Raw genomic sequence first — 22,694 nt, forward strand, 5'->3', positions numbered from 1 at the left:
ATAGGCTAAACCGATAAACTCTTGGAAGCGGGGAAATTGATTTTGATTTTTTTTACAACACCATGGAGACCAACAAGATAGCTACGGTGGCTGAAGCTGTTACTGTCAGTCTGCAGGAACTTGTAGATGGTAAGTTGTGGGTTTAGAAGAAAAACTGTAGATGCTGAACGATGCAGGAACTGTATCTTTCGACACTCTGACCGAAGCCTTTGGACCGTCCTCTCTGGGCATCATCGTTGTCAAAGACCTACCACCGACCTTCGGCGACCTGCGAACAAAGGTTCTCTCTAACGCCTCGTATCTAGCGGCTCTCCCTGAACCTGAACTGGGTAAGTCTCCCAACCCCAGAGATGCCCCCACCCGACTCCAACCGGCAGCAAAATCAGACTAACCTCCATCTAGACTCTCTCACCAGCCCAGAATCCAAATACCTGGTCGGCTGGTCCTGCGGTAAAGAAACCCTGAAATCAGGCCATTTCGACACGCTAAAGGGCTCGTACTACGTGAACTGCGCCTTCTATCAAGATGCATCCCTAGACAGCGCCCCGTCAGATGATTTCCCCGATCTACCCCAGTATACCGCGCCAAACATCTGGCCTTCACCAACCAAGTTACCCGAATTTAGGGGTAGCGTGGAGTCACTATGCGGGTTGATCATTGATACCGCGGCTCTGGTCGCCAAGGCATGTGACCGGTATGCAGAAGCCAACATCGAAGGCTACAAGCCTGGATACCTGCACCATGTCGTGACAACCAGCCTGACGACCAAAGCACGACTATTACATTATTTCCCTGGCAACCAGGAAGATGAGTCTGAGGGTGAGACAAGTGACGACGACTGGTGCGCCACGCACCTCGACCACGGCTGTCTGACAGGCTTGACATCGGCCATGTTCCTCGACGAAGCAGCTTCCCCTCCAACTCTCGATCCATCTTCGGGGTCTGCTTCTGCCCCTCTCCCTGAACTTCCCCGTTCCCCCGACCCTTCGGCTGGACTGTATATCCGCTCACGCACTGACGAAATCGTCAAAGTCAATATTCCTAAGGATTGTCTCGCCTTCCAGACTGGTGAGGCCTTGCAGCTGATCACGCGTGGCAAGTTTATGGCCGTGCCGCATTTTGTTAAGGGGGCTAAGGCTAGTCCTGGACAGAAGATTGCGAGAAATACTCTCGCTGTGTTTACGCAACCCAATCTTGCAGAGGAGGTTCAGCCTGGATTGAGTTTTGCGGAGTTTGCAAGGGGTGTTGTGCAGAAGAACTATTGAGTATATTTTGTGTTTTGTAGCATGAGCTTTGATTGGAATGAGGTTAATTCAAATCCTTTTTGTTTTTTTTTAAAATTATTTTTAGTTTCTTTGGTAGGGACTGAAATGGGATGGCCAACCAGAACCCTGGAGATTTCCCCGGGGGGCGAATGAAAATGAGTGACGCACTCCTAAACCCAATGCCCATCGTCGGCAGATGAATCTCGGCATTCACAACAGTTTCACAGAGTTTCCAAGTCCTGCAGCCAAGCAATTGCACTATAATACTAGTGCCCAAGATACCGAGACGTGGACCGAAATCCCACACAGTCCCCCCCTGTTTAACCCTGGTTGACCCTGTTACAAGCTGATCCAAGATCTACTATTTGGAGATCTCCGCATTTCCCCATAGTTTTTAAGCGTGGAATGAGATCTGCGTGTTGATCTTCACTCGATCTATCACTACTCCGTACTCGCAATGTGATCATCTACGGACGGACGGAACTGTAGACTGTCCCCACTACCGAGTACTGATGCTCACAATGCCAACATTACTCTCACCCTCTCTGAGACTCGTTTTTTGGATTGGCCCCTCCCCCGCACTATCGCTGATCTTCCCCAGGAATTATGGTTCAATGGTGGTCATAGTGATCATGATGGTCATGGTGCCTAGGTGGTGTCATGGTGTCCACGACATGTGTACGCAGTATATAAAGCAGAGCGAACTCGCAATTAAATTCAATTCCTCCTTGTCAGACTGATCCAGAATTACTGCACTATTTTCCTGGTCGTACTCCCTTCTCCTAAACCATATCCCCCTCTTTCCCTCCTTTTCTATACATCTACCTCTCTACCTCTACCTCTTATCCACCACCACCTACAATGTCTCACGAAGAAGGAATCAGTGTCAAAGACACAAACAACTTCTCCTCCTCCTCAAATGACGACTACGAAACAGGCCACTTCGGCCCCCTAGCCCACGTCAACACAGCCTCAAGCCGCTACCCTGCCTTCGGTGGTGACCTCCAACCAGGTCTCTACCGCGTCCCCAAAGACCGCAAACTCGCCAACCCAGCACCACTAGGCCTCTGCGCATTTGCACTTACCACATTCGTACTGGGATGTCTCAATATGGACGTCAGGGGTATCACCGCACCTAATATCATCGTCGGACCTGCGTTGGCTTATGGTGGGCTGATACAGCTCTTGGCTGGCATGTGGTATGTTGTGGAAGTGGAGTGAAGTATATATATATGGACTTCTGCTAACGAAATCAGGGAAATGGCTATTGGCAATACCTTCGGTGCGACTGTACTCTCATCTTACGGTGGTTTCTGGATCTCGTTGGCTATAACCTTCATCCCTGGTGGGTTTAATATTCTCGGGGCTCTTGAAGAGGCGGATCATGGGTCTCCTGCTATGTTTTACAATTCGTTTGCCCTATATCTCTTTGTATGTTGTTCCTTATTCCGCGTGGAATGGAAAGAAGGGGAAAGAGTGCTAACTTGGTTTTCTTTAGGGCTGGTTCATTTTCACTACGTTGGTCACGATGCTCACGCTGAAATCTACCGTCGCGTTCTTCTCGCTCTTTTTCTTCGTCGATCTTGCCCTTCTCTTGCTCTCCCTTGGATACCTTTTCAATGTGGATGGAGTGCCAAATGAAAAGTTGATAAAGGCTGGTGGACTCTTTGCTCTGCTTGGTGCTTTCTTGGCTTGGTATAATGCCTTTGCTGGTATTGCAGATGATAGTAATAGCTTCTTTGTGCCTCCTGTTGTTCATTTCCCTTGGTCTGAGAAGAAGAGATCTGCTAGACGGAACTCTGCCGGAGAGAATGAGGTCTAAGCCATGTACGAAGCTATGGTATGTCGTTTATTTAGACATAGATATCATATAACAATGGCCATTGATTCTACTTCTATTTTAGTATATTGTGTTGGAACAGCATGTTCGTATTTCACGCTTATTTTTCTAGACGCTGACGTCGACTTTACAATGCTGCTCTACCGAATTATATAGTTGTAGAATAAAAAGAATACTTTGACAACTTAAACATTGCATTTGGCTAAGATAAAACAGTCCCTCCATAACGCCCATGGGTATCTTGAATATGCCGCTAAAAGGAGCGAAAACAAACAGGCACATTGAATCGAATCAATCTACGCAAAAGGATGATCATTATCCCCAGAAGACTGACCACCCTGAAGCTCCAGCCCGGAGATGCCACGAGACACTTGATCACCAATCAATCCACTGCCATCCTCGAGATGCTCCTCAACAGAGTCATCCTCAGTATCCGGCACACTGCCAATGGCAGAGCTGACCAGCTTGCTCGTCTGCGCATGTTGCGCAAGACCAGTCTTCGGTCGACCCCTTGGAGCAGACGAAGACGAAGACGAAGTCCTAAAGGGCCGACCGCTAGAAGAAGGAATCTGAGCTTGGCACCGGAGAGCATGACTGACTTCACCGTGGGACATTTTAATAATCGCTTGCCATTTGCGCGGGTCTTCGCGCTGCGCTGCAGTAAGACCACATTCCACACCATTGATCTCTGTGAGTCCCAGCGTTTCCACCCGACAGTCGCCCCAGAACCACGTGTTGTTCCCGGGCATGCGTGTATCGACTTGTGACGAGTACTGACGACCTTCCATGACGCCGGATACGTCGTAGCCCAGGGTGTGGGTGCCGAACATAAGCTCTGCCGCGAGAGGTTCGTAGCAGCGACCAACGATCCAGTGCGGGGAGACGTTGCAGGTTTTGCCATTGGCCATACGGTACCAGGGACCGTAGTCGTTCATGCCGACCTGGCGGAAGGTAGTGGTTGCTTCTTCCGTGGACAGTGGGGTAGGATCGGTTGCAGTCTCGGTGGTGGATGGTACGGGGCTTGTTCCTTTGAATGGGCCTTCTTGGGTAATGCGCTTGGGATCGGTGGTGTAAACCTTACCAGAGACCAGGGCTGTGAAGTGTTTTGCTAGCTGCTCCTCGTCGTCGTCAATACAGTCTGAAAGGCAGAGCGCGATTTTTTCAATAACCATCACGTCTGTCACTTCGCCGACTGTTCCGTTTTTGAGCTGGTCGGGATGGAATCCATGTGGTCTTAGACGGACGGTATCGTGTACAGCAAGAAGCTCGGCTCCAATGAAAATTCCTTTGCAGTTGATTCTGGCGCTAGGCCATTTGCCAATGGCATGGAACTTGTGAACCATGCTCCAGGAAGACATAACAGTCATGGCGTTCTCAATAGATGGATGGACACCATCTCGCCCTTGGCCATTGAGGTAGAGTTGCCATGTGTTAAAAGGTTTGATGTTCCGCAATGGAACATAGGCGTATTGGGCGGAGTATGACTTGTCGTTCCCCAGGGGATCTGGGAGGGTTTCCACACGGAATCCCGAGTAACTCAGCCCGCGTGGGCTGTCTGGAGTTTCGATAATGTCCACCATATTAACTTCGTCTTCCGGGGTTTGGGTCACCACACCGGCGCGCCAATCAGGCACGCCATGCCACTCGTTATCATTACCGAAGATCTCAACAAGGCCAGTTTTGGGGTTTCGCATCAAACATCCGTCTTCTAGGCCCTGCCAGATCCAGAGAACAAGCTCACCACGACGAGGGACGTAAGCAGGATCCAAAGCGAGTTTCACAAAGTAGTCTGAAAGCCATTCGTGTGTCAAGACCCAGTCAAGATTGAAGCGTTGCTCAATATCTTCATCAAGGCTCCCCTTATCTTTCAATTTCATAACCAAGATCCGCCAGTAATCTGGCCCCTCCGCATCAGTGGGTCGACGCTCGTTATCGGTCACTCAATATGTGTCAATAAACAATCTAATATAAGAGGCATGGTAGGACTCACTTGGATTCATACCAGGTTTAACCCGTTGCACCACAGTCCCCTGTGATACAGCCCCCTGGTTCGACTTTACTCTACCACAGAGCTTGCATCCACACTTGTCCAGCTCGTTCTTGACCAGAGACAAGAAATGAGGGAAGAAAGATTTCTGTGATTGAAAATACTTTCCGCTTGGATGGCCAAATAGGAAAGAGTCGAACTGAACATAGGATTGTTAGTTGCAAGATCAAGATGGGAACACTGGGAAAGCTCACAATGTTAGGATTGGTGGTACGTGGCCGCGCCAATAGACAGTATCCGTCAGGTAATTTCTCAATGGTATGAACGACACCTGATGTATGCTCTGTCAGCTCGAGAGCAGAGATATGAAGGATAGAAACAGAGAAGAAGGGACAGAACAGGCAAGCATAAGGACAAAAAAGGGAATGAGCAAACGTCAGTTGGATGAAGTGACAGATGCAGTCACCAAACGAATGCGACGCGCGAAACAGCACAACGCAACACAGCTAGCATGTTAAGTACAACGTGAAAATGAAACTTGTAGTCAACTCACCTTCTTCGTAAGTGCCCATCTCTTTGAGCCAGTTTTCAGCAAGTAACTCCCGCCAGCGAATGTCGGGGCGTTCAACGTAGTGACCTCCAGATGGCCAGGTGTTCATGTCTCCATCGCTGGAAAAGTTATCCATTGGGATAATATTGACATTAGGATCATCATCCTCGCTGCTAGAAGACATGCTTGTCTTCCCCGCCTGGGAAACCCAGGGAATGTAGATTAGATTGCTAAAGAGCTAGGACCCAGCAATGCCGAAAAAAAAAGAGAGATAGAAAAAAGGATACAACACAATAATCTGTCTAAAGACAGTGAATAAAGTATTTGTACGAGAATGCAAGTGAAGAAGAGTTGTTGATAGAATGAACTATGCAGACCCATGGTTTTCTTTATGCCAGGCTTATCGATAAGAAATGCCGCTGCTTTAAGAGAGCGGTGAAAAAAGGGGAAAGTCTCGCTTGCCGCTTTAATTCAAGTCAATAACACAACTAAACCGTGAAATATCTATATTGTGCATAGGGAGATGAATTTATTGAACATCATTCTAACATTCCAATATTGCAGATCTTCAAAATTGATCATACTGTCTGTGTACATTCAATTGGCAGTTGCTTCAACTAGAGCCTCGGAGCCAGAGTGCTCTTCTTCCTGATAAGGGGGTGGTGCAACTTCACCATCATTCGCCCAAACCTTCTGAAGCTCCTGATCAATTTCCTCGCGGCGTTGTTTCCACTCGTCCACCTTATCCAGACGCTTCCGCAGCTCCTGAAGTTCTTTCTCAACACCAAGCTTCTCCTTCTCAGTACCAATTCTCTCGAATTCCCAGACCTCGCCTTCGGCACCCAGGCCAAGAGTCAGGTTATAGGTATGGTACTTCTTCAAAGACGCCCGCGTCGAAATGGTGATGAGTGTGATACCCCGCTCCTTGGCATTGTCGTATAGCAAACCCTCGACGTCCGAGGAAACAGCCGAAGTGCCTTCGTCCATGAACGCATATCGCGGCTCATGGTAGAAGAGTCTTGCCATGCCCATGCGCTGCTTCTCACCACCACTCAGGACGTCTTTCCACTCCTTGCGAGCGTCCCAGCCGCCTTCACGTTGTGGCAGATAACCAAGATGGGCGTCGTCAAGGATCTTTTGCAGAGCTGCATCTGTCTCGCCAGCTTCGCGCATATCAACCTCCGTGTGCGGGTAGATTACTTGATCACGCAGGGTGCCGACGCTGAGATACGGCCGCTGGGGGAGGAACATGATTCCGTCGAGGCCAAAGCCTCGAGGACGACTAACGAGCCCGCGGTATACGGGCCAGAGCCCGGCCACAATACGGGGGATTGCAGACTTGCCTACGCCATTTGGACCAGAGATAAGGAGGTGATCGCCTGAATGAACGATGAATGAGAGCGACTCGATGAGTTCGTCGCCGCCCATTGGGTGGAGGGATGGTGCGACGATCGGGACCTGTTCCAGACGGACACCGTCGAAGCCGTTGTGGGTGGTGCCCTGGGAATCGGCAAGCGAGTATAGTTCGGGATGCGAGCCCCGTGGGGTGTAATACGCATCGGCGTGGACACGGTGCAAGGTTGCAATGAGGCTATAGACACGAGAGGTATAGCCAGCGAGTTCAGAGATATCCTTAATGCTGTACATCATGCGACCTCCAGCATCAGCGAGCGAAAGCATGAGGCGTTTGTTAGTGATGAACTCCTTCATGCGGCCACGCTCACGACCCATGCCCTCGGGTGAATCGGCCAATTCCATTGCACCACCCGAGCCACCCCAGGCGGGGAGGAATATGGGCAGGGAAGTTATCAAGTAGCCAAATGCTGACCAGGAGTACTTCAGGATCATGTCTTCGAGCATGTTGTAGCGAATCTTGAGACTGTAAATGCCCTCCATCCATCGCTGCAGCTCCTTGAAGCTTCTGACCAGGAACACCCGCTCGGTATCAGCTCCGCCATAGAACGAGATTTCTTCGGCATTGGCTAGAAGTCGAGAATGTAGGCCACGGAAATCTCCTTCCTTCTTGCCCTCTACTGCCTTAAGCTTTCCAAATGGTGGTGACAGTTTCCGGAGCACCACGGCTGTGCTGAAGTACCCAGCCAAAATGCCGCTCAGGGCAAGGGGACCAAGTGAGCGATAAAGTTGATAGTTGAATACGAAAAGATCCACAAGCGGCTTTCCCATTGAGGAGTATAGTGATGCGGCAGCTGTGCAGAACAGGGTAAGGTCCTGCGTGATAAACTGGTCCGGCCCTTGGCCGATTCCACCGTCCAAATTCATCAACTTATAGTAATTGTTATTGTCGGTTAGGTATAGATCGTGGATATAACGGGTTAACCGAGTGCGGAAGGCGATGGACACCTTTGATTGGAGGAATTTGATCATCGCATTGGTATATGAAGCAAGGGTTCCGATTCCACACCACTTGAGGATACCCCAAAGGAAAGCCTTTCCTTTCCCAGCGACCAGATCCCTCACTATTTCACCATCAAGTCGTGCGATCAACAACGAAAGATATGTTCTCATCAAGAGGAAAAGGCCATGGCTCATCAGCAATCCAGTCTCTTTGCTTCCCCATCTTGGGACCATGATACTACCCAAGCTTAAGAACTGATGCAGGAATGCCAAATTTAGACCCGGTTTGGTCGTAGGGGGAGGGATCTGGCTTGCCGAGCCATCCTCTCTGCTGCGAGCGGATGCTGGGGGGTTGAGGAATAGTCGTCGATGAGCGTCAAAGGTAGTCGGTTTGGTAGGATGGATTAAGACCTTGGAAGTCAGGGAGTCCTTGTATGGCACGTAGATAGTACGAGAACCATCTTTACCCCGGATACCAGAGTTCCGGCGTAATAGACGGCGGCCTTGGGCTCGCTCCTTGGCTCTCCCTCGGAACCACTTGTAGCCTCCATAGCCGGAGCTGATGATGGAGAAAAGAAGGGCTATCGTTGCAATCAAGCGTGTGGTTTTGGATGTGCGGTGAAACCTGGAGCGTATGAGATCGGAGTAATGACGATATAATGCCAGGAGGGGATCCTCCGGACGCCGAAGGGTTGACTGGACGGCCATCTTCAAATGGCCTGAGACCTCCGACTCACGAGGTAACTGAGGGGTGGTCCCTAGACTTGAGCGAAGGCCATGAGGTTAATTTCGAGTGTATTGCAAACCATAAATGCATTTCAAGGCAAAAAAGTGAAGTTGACACGAAATATTTGGGGGGGTTGCATCATTGCATGTGAACCTCGGATATGCGGAGAAGCACCTCACGTGGGGAAGCTGACTGTTCATACTCCGTAGTGACGGAGTACATCTTCTCCCCAGCCCTCTATTCTAGTGATCTTCCAATGAACTGGGACTTTGGAAAAAAAAGGAACTTGGATAATAATAGAAATGGGGGGAACCCCAACCTCTTTTTTTTTTTTTTGACTCTGGCCCTGGGGATATTCCCATGGATTCTATTTAATCTTTACGGGGTACTCCGTACTCCATGATTTTCCTTTGGTATCCTTTGTTATTATGTCCGACTTCCCCTATGAGACATTCTAACCCAAGTGAACCTCGAGTACTTGAATCATCACTAACAGGTATAACCCAGTTTGTAGTTTGTAGTTTTAGTTTACGGCTTGGGATTTGGGCTGGATCTAATTTCAGTCAAATCAAATGAAATCAATCACGTTTCGAAGGCCATAGCTCCTCCTACTGGCCATATGAGTGGCTTTTAAAGCATAAAAGTGGCCATAAAAAAGGGGCCGTACATAACAATCACAGTGAATATCCACAATGAGATTCCCCCCACAGGCCCTGATCGCGATCATCACAAAAGGATCCTGGTCCTTTCTTTTTTTTTTTTTTTTTTTTACAATCAAGCCCTGTGTTGTAAGGTTGTGGGAATGATATACGGAGTATAGAGTGTACGAATAAGAATCCCGCATTGAAGGTGAAGGTACTTATCACCCGAGTACAGGGTACCTCTGTATAGTGTGATAACAAGTCGGTATTTACCGTAGCCGCTGAGGGCTTGTAGTAGCGTGTGAAAGAGGGCCCCCCCTGTGCCTTGCTAGCCTTATTAGCCCTGTTTAGCGTCCCCTAAAAAAATGGGAAAAAGGAAATAAAATCCCATTTCCTCGCCCCATTTTCCCACACCGTTCACGTGACATCCCCCCGACTCCTCTCGACTCCTCTCCCCCGAAAATCCTCCTTTAGACGGTAGGAGATATCACATCCTTTTTCTGTTCGTTTAGCTTGTCGTTTTCGAAAGAGTGTAATAGTGGGTGTTGGATCACTCCCCGGGGCCAAAGGCGGTACGTGCGAATTTCCCAGAACGCCTGCTTATTATCTAGGAGGCGTGTTAACGTCCCCTATTAGCCGCGCTCCCGACCTTGGAGAGTACTGGCATTGACTCAGCCTTTCAGACCTGGGATCTGTTTCGCTTCCATTCATTTTTCTATATTTATTTGTGTTGGGCCACCTGACACCGCAGCCACTCAACGATGAGTGGAGAGAGCACCGCGCGAGATTCAGCTCCGGAATCCGCAAACAAAGCACCTATGAATACCTCTGGCCTCACGGGCTCAGCCAGTAAGTAAATGCGCTTGTTAAATTTCACCTGTTGTATCCAAGGAGGATATGATTGCTGACATCGTTCCTGCCGTAGTTCCTGAGCCCGCGCAGGGTAGTGGTGCCGATGCGACCGACATCCAGGACACAACCTCTGTCGCACCTTCCGACCTGGCCTCCTCTTCCACTGCACCGGTGGAGAGTACGACGGCCGTTGCTGAAAGCACCACCGCACCGAAGAAACGCCATTTGTTGATTCCGATCCCATCCCGACGATCCTCGAGAACAAGCAAACAACAGGGGTCGGAAAAGACCGAGGAGGCAGCGCAAGATGAGCCTTCTCGACGGAGTTCCAAAGTGAGCATCCTGCGGTCGAAACGGGATCACAGCCGGGCAAGTAGCCGCCGGTCGCGCCAGACTCAGAACGGAGGGAATGCGGAGGAGAGTAAAGAGGCGACGACCATGCCCGAGGACACTTCCCCAAAGCCTCAACAGAAGAAAAATCCGTCTAAGTTCCTGGCTTTCTTGGGCTGTTGCTCCTCTTCCGAAGTTGATGCAGATGACACTGCTCTGCCTGCAAAGAAAACAACCATGCGGCCACCTGCTTCCAACAGGCTGCCTACCCCAGACAAGGCGGAGGCTCCTACTGGTGACTCGAGCACTGTAGAATCAGGGGAGCCATACTTGGATGAAAAGGCACACTCCACAGTCAGCGCGGATCAGCCTGGCGAAGAGGACCGCAATGTCAAGCCTGCCACGGCCAGCGTGCAAGCGGATGGTCCTTCTGCTGATGCCAAACAGCCAGAAGTCTCAGGCCAGAAAGATCAAACTAGTGATGTTGCCCCCACGATCAAACGGGAATCGTGACAGGATCAGTACCTGAAGTGAACGCAGACGCAAACACTCAGGATCGGGAGGGTCAATCAACTTCCCCCGCTGAGGAACTTCCTTCTGCATCAACGGCAACCATTCAGAAAGATTTTGGCACTGACGGGCAAGAAGAAGTCACATCTCACCAAGAAATGAAACTCCCCGTGGTTATTCCTCCGCCGCCACCACCGCTGCCACCGGCACCCCCGGCTCCTCCTGCTCGAGGCTATGAAGACTCAGCGCATCCTTTGCTCCCTGCGCCTTTGCCCCACTTAAGTGGCCGAAAGTGCTTGGTTCTCGACCTCGATGAAACACTGGTTCACAGCAGCTTCAAGGTAAGTTTTCCTGAATTTTAAAATGCGCCCAAGGCGTATAAGCATATTATTGTATCATCTCACTCACTATTGATTTGACAGGTTTTGGAGCGTGCCGACTTCACCATTCCAGTTGAGATCGAAGGTCAATATCACAACATCTATGTGATCAAACGTCCTGGTGTGGATGCATTCATGAAGCGTGTTGGTGAGCTTTACGAAGTGGTGGTATTCACTGCCTCAGTTTCAAAGGTCAGTCGATAGTTGATGGTTTTGGCGCGTGGCATACACTGACTCGAGTTATAGTATGGCGACCCTTTGCTCGACCAACTGGATATCCACAACGTGGTTCATCACCGCCTATTCCGAGAGAGTTGTTATAACCACCAGGGGAACTACGTCAAAGTGAGCTCCCTTGTCCTCTTTGGTCATCGGGAAAAAGCTAATCATTACCTAGGATCTTTCACAAGTCGGTCGAGACTTGAAGGAAACAATCATCATTGATAATTCCCCTACATCCTACATCTTCCACCCTGAGCACGCGATTCCCATCAGTAGCTGGTTCTCTGACGCTCATGACAATGAGTTGCTCGACCTCATCCCTGTTCTCGAGGATCTCGCAGGGGCCCAGGTCCAAGATGTCAGTATGGTCCTGGACTGCGCCCTGTAGATGCCTCGATGGGATCCTTCTTACGCCTGAGATATCCCTTTTGAGCGAATTGTTTTCTTTTCTACGCGAGAAAAGCCCTTTCCTTTTGCATTCCTCCAGCATTGCTGCCATTGATGGGCAGTCGCCCTATTTCCTACTACAGATTCGATTCCCCTTCTCGACGACCGAATATGGACCCAGATGGAACTGGTATCCTACTGGGTTAAGGTCCCGTCCCCCCTGCATTTGTTGTCGTTCTTGGATAGCACATTAACCTGACCATCTTCGACCTTCTGCATTGCAATTTGACTTTGTATCTCACTACGCTCCGAGCGAGCCCATTCCCCATTATTTCTTTCTCTTTTTCTCCCCCTGTGCTTTACCAACACCCCCTCATGTCCTGATCTTCCCTTTTTGTGTATTCTCTCCCTATCCCAACACCCAACAAGTCCGCTTTTTATGCATTCTGCAGGCGTCTCTTGGTTATCATGCCCCCGCTGTATCCCCCCTATGTTATTTCTTTTCTCATTTCTGCCTTGCTACACGGCCTTACTGCCTTGATCTCAGCTCATCAATACACGAGCATGCATTTCATTATGTTCTCTCCTTTGCTGGGACCTCTGCCTGGCAGTGGTATGCATGTCCTTCATAGAGAGCAGTGTCTAATAATTCCCTTTATGCTGCCAAAGTTGGAGATTCTTTCATGCAATGTACATGATCAGTCACGGCTCTCGATGCTGTATATAGCCCCCGGGACGACGTATCCAGAAAACAAAATGGAGCCAGTTGTATTAGAGTAGAAGTGAATTTAACCATTAATTGTTACCCATCTAAAATCTATATCTCAAATAAATAAGTCCATGTGTCCATGTGTCCATGTGGTAAATAGGTTGAAGTGCTTCGGGGTCATTCCGCCCTGAGGCCGCATTAAGACGATGATGTAGTCAACCAGTTGATCTCGGCTTGCCCGAAACCAAGGTTTCAGTTCCTTAACTCTGCGACCTCTTTATATCCTCTTTATTGCCTCTTTGTTCTTTCGAACCCGTCTCCTTGGATTTCCTTTTCTTTTTTCTGTTATCCCCGATTGGCGATCGTCTCCCGATAAAAACGCCAAAAGCTCCCCGCAATCGCGATTCCCACCGCCCACCTCCAAACATCCCACATATCTCACGCTGGCAGAAATCATGAAGAACAAGGAGGGCTGGGACGGAAAAATGAGGATGGAGCCAAAGGCCGTCATTACAAACCCGGAGGCGTTGGAAGATTCAGATTACTCGGATCCGGATGCACCTCCGGTTGAGGAGATTGAGGCTGATGAAGGTACGGTCGCTAGATGATTGATCCCTCAGGGCTGGGCGGTCCTTGGCGAATCGGCATACTAACGGCTGTTCAGATCTATTGGCAGATGAAGATGTTAATGCGGAGGTAGGCAGCCCTGGGCTTTTCGCTGATCGACGCGCGCGCGACGTGATTGCTAATCCTTCTTCTGCTGTAGGATATCGACCTCGTGCACTGCCGGATATCGTCGATTTCTGCTCTTAAATTGGAACGCTTCCCTAAACTTCAGGTACATACCCTCAACGGCCGTGGAATCCGCATGTGTCTGGTAACGGAGAGGGGCATATGGTACCACTTTTTCCTCAAGGCACAAAAGCGCAACGACGCGGCATTCCTGTCGGATCATCCAGATGGCTAACGCGCTGGGATATACAGAGACTATGTATGCGCCAAAATCAAATATCACGCATCAACTTCCCTCCGAATGTCGCCGCCAGTCTGACCGAACTTGATCTCTACGATAATCTCATCTCCCACATCAAGGGCCTGGAGGAGTTCCATAACTTGACCAGCTTGGATCTGAGCTTCAACAAGATCAAACATATCAAGAATATCTCGCATCTGAAGAAGTTGACCGAGATTTTCTTTGTGCAGAACAAAATCTCCCGCATTGAGGGCTTGGAGGAATTGACCGGAATCAAGAACCTGGAACTGGGCGCGAATAAGATTCGGGTTCGTGCTATATGATACCCGCATACAAAGCGAACAATGGAAAAGCTGACACGGGGGTCCGTTCAGGAAATCGAAAACTTGGACACACTGACTGCGTTGGAAGAGCTCTGGCTTGGGAAAAACAAAATTGTCGAAATGAAGGTGCGCAGTTGTCGTCCAAAATACATCAATAAGTAAAGAAGCTGACACCCTCGCAGAACTTGGACAGCCTCTCAAACCTCCGCATCATCTCCATCCAATCCAACCGCCTCACCAAAATCACGGGTCTCTCCGCGCTCCCAAAGCTCGAAGAGCTCTACCTCTCTCACAACGCAGTAACCGACCTTTCAGGATTGGAATCCAACGAGACACTGCGCGTGCTCGACTTCTCCAACAACCAGGTCTCCCATCTTGAACACCTTTCTTCACTAAAGAACCTCGAGGAACTGTGGGGGTCGAATAATCAGCTTGCTAGCTTTGAGGAAGTTGAGCGCGAGCTCAAGGATAAGGAGAAGCTGGAGACTGTTTACTTCGAGGGTAACCCGTTGCAATTGAATGGGCCAGCTGTTTATCGGAATAAGGTGCGCTTAGCGTTGCCGAATATTAAGCAGATTGATGCTAGTAAGTCTCTCGTCTCCCTCTCTGCCTCTCTCTTGCAGTACACACATTGTTTCGGATATAGTGCTAACGTGTTTCTCCACTCTACAGCTTTTGTCCGAATTTGAGGGGATGAGGGTAATGCCTTAATGTCTTTATTATACTCTGTCTACTCGACTAATGGCTCTGGCGTCTTCCGTTCTATAATCACGTGTAAGCGGATTGATTTATTTACCCATAGAATGTGAGGACTTATGGAATTGATGTCGAAAGGACTGCTTCTGAAACTGGCCATGGCTGGCTTTTCATCCGTAACCTGTCGATCCTAGGTAGCAACATGTCTAGAATTGAAGCCATATCTATAGCTTCTCTTCCACCCCTATATATTTATCTACCCCTCACTATGAAATATATATCCTCTTGAGAGAGAATCAGGAAGAAGATACCAAATAAGCGATAATAGCGCTAAATGGGAGTTTCTCCTGTATTCCACTAACTAAAAGCAACCTAAATTGAACTCTCGCTCTGGGATTCAACATTTCTATAGGTTATATACAAAAATGGGTGGTAAAGGCATCAATATGCATCTGTGCCGTTTAAATAGATCAAATAGATTGAAAGGTGAATAGATATCTCATAGATATGAGATATCACACGCACGAGGAGACTCAAGCGGGGTGGTGTAACCCTCCAGGGCTACTCCCTGAAGATAATTGGATGTCATACATGCTCTACCATATTATCTCAGGCAAGAAGGGACGCTAGTGTATGCACGCCATCAGTAATAAATACAGTCAGTTGAATACAAAAAAAAAAAAGTGTGAGCTGCACCTGAGCTGCGTACTAGAAGTTGGGTAATACTCATTATTGGTATTGGTATTCCTGATCAAAAAGAAGCAAGCAAAGGCGTTTGCATTAGCGTCCCTTCCCGCCTGAGATGACATGGCCAGGGTATGTAGGGATGTGCAAGGAAATGGGTAGTTAGGCCACCAGTGTGTTAAAATTTATAAGTACTCCATATAAAGCACCTGTCGTGGGTTTCCCGATCTTCAAACAAGGCTATCGTTGTCAGAATGATCTGGCCATGGCTGGTAGTCGTCGTGCTGGGGCTTCAGTGCCTTCGTATGATTTATAGGCTGTATTTCCATCCCCTTGCCCGGTTTCCGGGGCCAAAGCTGGCTGCTGCCACACACCTTTACGGTGCTTATTGGACGTTGATCAAAGGGGGCCAGTACACTCTAATACTTCCCAAACTTCATCAGAAATATGGTAGGGACTTTTCTAATGCTGTTTCCGGTCACATCTCACCTCTCCTTGGTGTATAGGGCCGATTGTCCGGACTTATCCCGACGAACTACATATCCACGATATGGATGCTTACAACGAGGTTTTCAGCGTTGGCACAAAATTTGACAAGCAGGGTGAATTCTATGATCATCCTTTTTTGGAGGGATCTCATTTCAACATGTCAGACCTCAAGTCTGCCAAGTCGCGACGAGAGATGTTTGCACCATTTCTCTCTAAAGCAGCCGTTGCAAGAGGCGAGCCCTTGATCCAAACTACCATCATGAAGTTCATAGATATTCTGAGAGAATATGGAAAAGATAACAGAGTAATTGACATTACAAGAGGCTATCACTCGCTTACAACGGACGTGATTATGAACTATGGATGGCAGAGGGCATCTGGGGCACTCGATTTCCCAGATTTTTCTTATCCTTCTGTCGTTTATACAAATCATTTCCTTGTCTCTATGATCCTTCTCCGCACATTCCACGGATTTTTCGGGTTCATGGCCGGCCTTGCCCTGCAATTCCCTGTTCTTGCAAAGTGGAATAAAATGTTCGCTGCGGGTTTTCACCTGCGTGCTGTGAGTTCATAACTTGCCTGCCTCTTTCTTTCTCTTTTTTTTTGTGGCTGATGCTTCTGTGTGTAGCAAGCTCAAGACTTACTTCTAGATGCCATCAACCGGCCTACATTGACAAGGCAACAGCATCCGAGCCTCTTCGACTTGGTCTTGCAGCCAGATCCGAAAACAGGACTACCAGCACCGTCTATTAATGACCTCACAGCCGAGACACTAGCCTTCCTGATTGCCGGAGAAGGGTCGCCAGCAAATACTTTAATTCATGGCACTTTCCATGTCCTTAGCAACCCGCAAATTAAAAGCAGACTCCAGCAGGAGCTCTCCAGTGCAATACCTGATAGCTGCCAAATGCCAACTGCAGACATGCTTGAGAAGCTACCTTACCTGGTGCGTAACTAAGCCTTTATTCGGATCATATACTGGGCTTGGAAACGACTAATAAAAACAATTTTAGAGAGCTGTTGTGAAAGAGTCGCTTCGCTTCTCTCATGGTGCCCCTGGAAGACTCCCGCGTGTTGTACCATCGTCAGGCGCCACGCTGTGTGGACAATATATACCCTCTGGAGTATGCTCCTTGGTCTCACGAGTTCGCATGCCACTTTGACCTACTAACTGAGTGACTACAGACCCTCGTTTCGCTTAGCCATTATGTCTATAACACTGATAGCTCAGTATTTCCAGATCCAAAGGCCTTTCGACCTGAGCGCTGGCTTGGTCATGATTTGTACCTGGACCGCCACTTGGTATCATTTTCTAGAGGCTCGCGGGGCTGTATCGGGATCAAGTAAGTTGGGATACGTTACTCCTATGTGCATCTTCTGCCTCGACCGTTGTGCCGCATACTTGAACTTACAAGAACAATTGTTCTCTAGTCTCGCCTATTCCGAGTTATACTTAGCCTTCGCATCTATGTTTCGATGTCTCGACATGCAGCTATATAAAACAACATCCGATGATATGAAATGGGGAGATTACTTCTCACCAATAACAAAAAAGAATTTGAAAGTGAAGGTTCTCTCAAGTACACATCTAGCCTTCGATAAAATACTGGCTTAGATATTTGAGTGATTGATGGCCTTTGCTGGATTGGGAAAGGAACTACAAATACAGGACGTATCTTTTGGTTTTGGAGTGTCCCATTTACCCCAAAGACCACAAAAAAAAAAAAAAAAACACCAAAAAAGACACAGCAAGGTCAGATGAAGGAATATGCTCTTTCTAGTTAGTACAAGAAAGAACAATAAAATAAATTATGGCAGCTAGTTATATTCATCATCATCATATCATCTTTGATCTTTGATCCTGAACACATTCTTCTTCATTTTTTATATCTGCATGCTCATGCGCTACAGACTCCACCATCTTATCCCTCAGACCCTTTCATGGCGGTAGCAATCTCCCGGTTCAAGTTTTGCGCAAAGATTTCTTCGTCTTTCACAGAAACAAAGGAGGAATTGCGAGGGTCCTTCTGGGCTGCATTCCATAAATCCTCCATCGACCACTCGTCCGCGTGCCAGCGCCAAGCAACGTAGAAGTGATTGTGAAGTTGCCGAAGAAGAACACGAAGACATCCTTGGTATCCACTCAAGCTAGAGTCCTGGCCTTTTGGCTCATAGTCTGGGTCAACAGCCTAGATCCATAAATCGTCTGGTTCGCGAGAATCCAAAACTGACGCTGCAGCGCTGTGATACAGATATAAAAAAATGTTGCGAAGAAGGCCTTCCGTAATTCCCTCCGGAATGGCGTTCATCTTGCCTTCAGTCATATCCATGAATAGATATGGTGCTTGCTTCTTATATAGAATTGTAAAAGATCGAGGGGCGGAAGTAAAGCGAAGAAGTGAGAAGAGTACCCGTGGACACAATAAGGGTGCGACCTTATAACAGCCAATATACGGGCGACTAAGGTATGCCACTGGCTTATAACCATTTCGTTGGTTTATATTGCCAGACATTAAGTTAGATGCACTCTCATTTTATAAGCATGCGAAGGTGTCTCCTGGCCAGGGATCAGATACTGATTATACATATTACTTGTTACTAAGTGTTCATTTGTTTAGGCCTTCTAACCAGTGGATTGTAATTTCTATGCAGTGCAATGATAATTTATATAGCTGTTTCTAAGTCAACATATGATCTGTTTTATATCCATAATTGTTAGATGGGGTTGCCCACTTATTATAGTACCTGTAACATTTACCACTTGACAAACAGATGACAATCAGACTCGCCAGGTTCCGTGGGAGCGAGCCATTTGATATGTTGAAATTGCAAGGAAACTTGCACCAATTAGCGCAGACACAGCGGAAAATATCTCCAAGCCAGCGAAATCCTTTCCACCCTGTTGTTTCAGGATAGCGCCCATAATAGGGAGGCCAGTAAGGCATCTATAAAGCGAATGAGCGAAAGAAACTTAATAGAAAACGGAAAGTGAGTCAGAAACATACCCGAGAGCAACCACCATTTGGAAAGTTCCGAATCGGACACCCAATGTTTCCAGCTTTCCAGACTTTGCGACGCACGGCATCAGTAGCGAGACAACGGCACCCGTAACGAACCCATAAACCAGCGCAAAAACAATAAGTCCCGCATGGGAGGGATGATAGTGGAAGGGCAACCATAGGCAGAGTATCGAGATGGCCGTCGACAATGCGCAGGCGGTGATTACATTGAAATGGCCGACATGATCAGCAATATGCGGAGGGATAATGCGGCCGGGAATCGAGGTAGCACTTCGCCACTAGTCAACATCAGGGACTTTGGAAAGAACAAAGTGACTCACTTGATGATCGAGATCAAATACAAAGCTAGGTCAGGAGAGAACCTTGCCTCTTGTTGAGCCATGCTAGGGAGGTAATCGAATGGACCCCAGAGTCCCCACCTGGTCAATGGTGAGCAATAAATCTCAATGAATGGGTGTAAAACGAAACGAACATCACAAAAAATGCACCTAGGCAGTATAAGGCGAATTGACTCTCTTTGAACAGAGACAAATCAAGCCAGGGCGCATCTTTATTCCATGCCTTCCGAGGCAACCTCGATCGGACCATGAAACAAGACCCAGCCAACAGGATACCAATGAACAAAGCAGTATACCTGATTGCGCCGTAGAAGCCCACGTCGCCGACCATTTTGTTCAAGAAGAAGGGGAAAATGACACCACCCGTACTCGACCCACATGCCGCAATACCGAGAGCCAGTCCTCGTCTTTTCACAAACCATTGGCCAACACAGACCATGGCAGCTGTAAAGACTCCTCCAGCACCAATTCCAAATCCAAGGCCTTGCGCTAGGAAGATTTGGTAGTACTCACCTGCCAGGCTAGTCATACACAAAGCGAACACGCATAGTAAACTGCATGGGTAGAGCACTGGGGCAGGCCCGAAGGTATCGAGGAGACGTCCGTATAATGGACCCAAAGCCCACATCAGACATAGCTGAACGGCAAATATCCATGAGATATCGGATGGACTATAATCGCGGAGGGAATTCTGTTCGTAATGTGTTTGGAATACACCGATCCTGTTTGTGTTATATAGTTAGATTTGGGAATCGTGATTCTGATTATAAATTTGGAAGCACTTGCGCATTAAGAAATCCAAAAGTGCAGAATAGGCAAATAAAAGCCCCAGCAACGCAGATCCATCCTCGAACACCTCCCTCTGGGGGAAGATCTGGCTCGGTGGTTAGGGGAACGCTCTCTTTGGTGAGTTCGGTCCTTGGGTTGCTTGAGTTGCTTGACGACATCATTATTTGGATATAGACAAGACAAGAAATTGGATATACCTGCTGGGAAGCCTCTCATCTTATATTTTTATATCCAAGGTCGCATTCTAACTTTTAGACTGTTGGTATCATGTCGGCCGCCCTGTGGGTCGGAAAGGACGATCCCGCCAGATCTGACCCACAGGCGGCCGCCTCGACTGGACCGCACTAGGCATTTTCGGGTTAGATCCGTTGAAATCGGATTATGTAATCACAACGTCCAGACCCGGAGCCGTAGACTCCCGCTGTCCGGCAGCCAGGTAATCTTCTTCCTTTGTTCTCTTCATGCTTAGTAGGGACCGACGGTACTGGATTTTGACTATTCCCTGTATTGTATCCCTTGAACCCGATAAGGTCTTTCGAGCTTCTTTTGACGTATTTTTCTAGAATTTTGCCATGCCCTCCACTCGGGTATCAAACCTGGTCTGTGTGAAGTGTAAGCTTCGCAAGAGGAAGTGTGATAAAGAGCGGCCGCGCTGTGGGTATTGCACCCGGTAATACTTATCTCTGGCTTGTGGCGATAACAACTCCCTAACTCCGATCATCGCAGGAAGAACTTGAACTGTCAATACCCTTCTGTGGATACCAAGTATCTGGCAGTCAGGCCCTTCTTGGCGGTTCCTAGCCCGATAATCCGTTCATCCATGCTTTTGTCGGATACTCTATCGGATGTCCTGCAGTATGAGCCAACAAACCTCAACTCGACGTTGTATCTGCAGATCACGCGAATCATTCGGTTGGCTGGTCAGTCTGTGGACGATGTCAGCATGCGCTATTTTCGGGGAATTCATACCTTCATCCCTGTCATATCGCCCTGTCGTTTCCATCAAGAGGTGCTGCACTCGAGTACATTGCCCTCCGCGAAGTTCTCATTATTGCTGTTGTCTATGTGCCTCATTACATATCATCCTGGGCTAGCAAAAGGTTCATCCGCCATTGACCACACCACTCTATATTTAACTACGAAATCTCTTTACACCCAAATCCAGAGTTTGTTCCCACCTTCGTTGCATCTCATACAAGCAGGCATCATCATCGCTAGCTATGAGTATGCGACTAATAAAATTAACGATGCTTTTGCTTCTATTGCGGTCTGTGCAAGGATGGGCTACGCTGCTCGCTTGCACCTTACCAACCTTGTAGAAGGGTTAGACCCCATGGAGTATTTGCAAGCCGAAGAAGAATTTAGCACATGGTGGGGAATTGTCACTACTGAAAGGTAAGAAACCAAATCACATTACTTGCATAAGATGTACTGTCTCACATCAGATAAGGATTATCTTTTGCGAAGTGAACACCGTTCACCAGCCTCTCATATCCAGATGTCCGGATAAAGAACTCCGACTACCCAAGACTATGTCGCAAAAATGGAACCAAGCTCCTTCCCCGGAAGCTCTCACCCCAGAGGCCAATTCCATAGGCCCACCCTTTGTTGAAAGTGATGGATACGCAAGTGTGACCCAGGCTGCGTGGCTTCTGGACCAAGTCTTTGAAAGCCTAGATGAGCAAGACCTTGATACCCGATTAGTCCGACTCGATAGACTTGACCATGCTTTGCAAACATCTCTAGCCCTTACCATGGAACAGTCCCAAGGGCGATGGGGGCTATTCTGCACGGCGAACGCCATAATGATTAGGTAAGCTTTCGCGCTGCTCGTATTTCTAAGACCGGATCACTAAATACGAATCTACACAGGGCCCTTTATATCATACATAGACACGTCATCGAGATCACAGCGGAGATGACCCCTTCACCAGAGAAGTCTCCAGACCAATGGCGCGATAGATCCTATATCGCACTCGAGACGATCACACAAATGACACAGGATATTGCAATTACTCAAAACGATATGCCCCTTGAAGAGATGGATGCGCTGCCACCTAGCCGTGCCTTTGTTCTCAGGTCAGCGTTGCGGTATCTCGATGATCTTGGGGTGAAGTGTAATCGATGGGATGCTGCTCGAGACCAACTCAAAGAATCTCTCAGGATGTTCGATGAACGGTGGGATTTGAGCTCAGAACGAAACACGGATAACCTCCCTGAATAGTGTGTCGATGTGTCGACGCGGTGAGAGTAAGGGGTGAAAACGCACAGAGACACTTTCAGCATGCATGACTGTCGAGAAAATACAACACTGATGCATGTAGATGCAAAAGAGCTCTTCACAATACCGTGTGCAATGGAGATACAGATACACCAAGCACCTGTATCCTTCCTGACCAAGCGGAATTGAATCCAAACTTCTGTGATGCCGATGGATAGGTGCTTCTCAGCCATGCCTTATCCAATGGTGACTTACGCATGGGAGAACGATTTCCCGCAAGAACATATACAAGTGAGCGTGCAACGGGCTCTTCAACTCTTTTATGCCGCCAGACAGGGGCATTTCGAACTCATACGCATATTACTTTGACTCTACACCACCGATATCGACCAGAAACGTCGAGTCA

The 22,694-nt window shown here is 48.3% G+C and overlaps 10 protein-coding genes across 10 annotated transcripts; 6 read left to right on the forward strand and 4 right to left on the reverse strand.

Moving 5' to 3' along the window:
• Positions 1–62: 62 nt before the first annotated feature.
• Positions 63–1,265, forward strand: N7487_006775 (uncharacterized protein; the record flags this gene model as incomplete). The annotated part of the gene is made up of 3 exons (XM_056874522.1): positions 63–129; positions 207–329; positions 403–1,265. The coding sequence occupies 3 exons, from the start codon at positions 63–65 to the stop codon at positions 1,263–1,265; spliced, it is 1,053 nt and encodes a 350-aa protein (XP_056732242.1).
• An 861-nt stretch (positions 1,266–2,126) lies between these two features.
• On the forward strand, positions 2,127–3,087 carry N7487_006776 (acetate uptake transporter family protein; the record flags this gene model as incomplete). Its single annotated transcript, XM_056874523.1, has 3 exons — positions 2,127–2,464; positions 2,522–2,696; positions 2,764–3,087. 3 exons carry the CDS (start codon positions 2,127–2,129, stop codon positions 3,085–3,087), a joined length of 837 nt encoding a protein of 278 aa, XP_056732243.1.
• A 314-nt stretch (positions 3,088–3,401) lies between these two features.
• Positions 3,402–5,826, reverse strand: N7487_006777 (uncharacterized protein; the record flags this gene model as incomplete). The annotated part of the gene is made up of 4 exons (XM_056874524.1): positions 3,402–5,044; positions 5,096–5,291; positions 5,347–5,435; positions 5,646–5,826. 4 exons carry the CDS (start codon positions 5,824–5,826, stop codon positions 3,402–3,404), a joined length of 2,109 nt encoding a protein of 702 aa, XP_056732244.1.
• A 413-nt stretch (positions 5,827–6,239) lies between these two features.
• Positions 6,240–8,705, reverse strand: pxa1 (putative peroxisomal ABC transporter (PXA1); the record flags this gene model as incomplete). The annotated part of the gene is made up of 1 exon (XM_056874525.1): positions 6,240–8,705. One exon carries the CDS (start codon positions 8,703–8,705, stop codon positions 6,240–6,242), a length of 2,466 nt encoding a protein of 821 aa, XP_056732245.1.
• Positions 8,706–10,126: 1,421 nt separating this feature from the next.
• Positions 10,127–12,586, forward strand: psrA (putative general stress response phosphoprotein phosphatase Psr1/2; the record flags this gene model as incomplete). The annotated part of the gene is made up of 6 exons (XM_056874526.1): positions 10,127–10,214; positions 10,291–11,025; positions 11,064–11,398; positions 11,480–11,629; positions 11,684–11,782; positions 11,835–12,586. The coding sequence occupies 6 exons, from the start codon at positions 10,127–10,129 to the stop codon at positions 12,045–12,047; spliced, it is 1,620 nt and encodes a 539-aa protein (XP_056732246.1). The 3' UTR covers positions 12,048–12,586.
• Positions 12,587–13,210: 624 nt separating this feature from the next.
• N7487_006780 (putative protein phosphatase PP1 regulatory subunit Sds22) lies at positions 13,211–14,740 on the forward strand (the record flags this gene model as incomplete). The annotated part of the gene is made up of 7 exons (XM_056874527.1): positions 13,211–13,346; positions 13,420–13,451; positions 13,522–13,593; positions 13,740–14,036; positions 14,103–14,177; positions 14,234–14,636; positions 14,724–14,740. 7 exons carry the CDS (start codon positions 13,211–13,213, stop codon positions 14,738–14,740), a joined length of 1,032 nt encoding a protein of 343 aa, XP_056732247.1.
• Positions 14,741–15,981: 1,241 nt separating this feature from the next.
• On the forward strand, positions 15,982–17,267 carry N7487_006781 (cytochrome P450; the record flags this gene model as incomplete). The annotated part of the gene is made up of 4 exons (XM_056874528.1): positions 15,982–16,482; positions 16,549–16,866; positions 16,934–17,044; positions 17,106–17,267. 4 exons carry the CDS (start codon positions 15,982–15,984, stop codon positions 17,265–17,267), a joined length of 1,092 nt encoding a protein of 363 aa, XP_056732248.1.
• A 575-nt stretch (positions 17,268–17,842) lies between these two features.
• N7487_006782 (uncharacterized protein) lies at positions 17,843–18,250 on the reverse strand (the record flags this gene model as incomplete). Its single annotated transcript, XM_056874529.1, has 2 exons — positions 17,843–18,109; positions 18,149–18,250. 2 exons carry the CDS (start codon positions 18,248–18,250, stop codon positions 17,843–17,845), a joined length of 369 nt encoding a protein of 122 aa, XP_056732249.1.
• A 449-nt stretch (positions 18,251–18,699) lies between these two features.
• Positions 18,700–20,225, reverse strand: N7487_006783 (uncharacterized protein; the record flags this gene model as incomplete). The annotated part of the gene is made up of 4 exons (XM_056874530.1): positions 18,700–18,865; positions 18,926–19,218; positions 19,418–19,969; positions 20,061–20,225. 4 exons carry the CDS (start codon positions 20,223–20,225, stop codon positions 18,700–18,702), a joined length of 1,176 nt encoding a protein of 391 aa, XP_056732250.1.
• Positions 20,226–20,887: 662 nt separating this feature from the next.
• On the forward strand, positions 20,888–22,506 carry N7487_006784 (fungal specific transcription factor domain-containing protein; the record flags this gene model as incomplete). The annotated part of the gene is made up of 4 exons (XM_056874531.1): positions 20,888–21,462; positions 21,518–21,880; positions 21,940–22,184; positions 22,436–22,506. 4 exons carry the CDS (start codon positions 20,888–20,890, stop codon positions 22,504–22,506), a joined length of 1,254 nt encoding a protein of 417 aa, XP_056732251.1.
• Between the last annotated feature and the right edge of the window lie 188 nt (positions 22,507–22,694).

The sequence above is a fragment of the Penicillium crustosum genome (assembly GCF_028827405.1).
Source record: "Penicillium crustosum strain IBT 35664 chromosome Unknown utg000002l_segment0_segment0, whole genome shotgun sequence".
NCBI lineage: Eukaryota > Fungi > Ascomycota > Eurotiomycetes > Eurotiales > Aspergillaceae > Penicillium > Penicillium crustosum.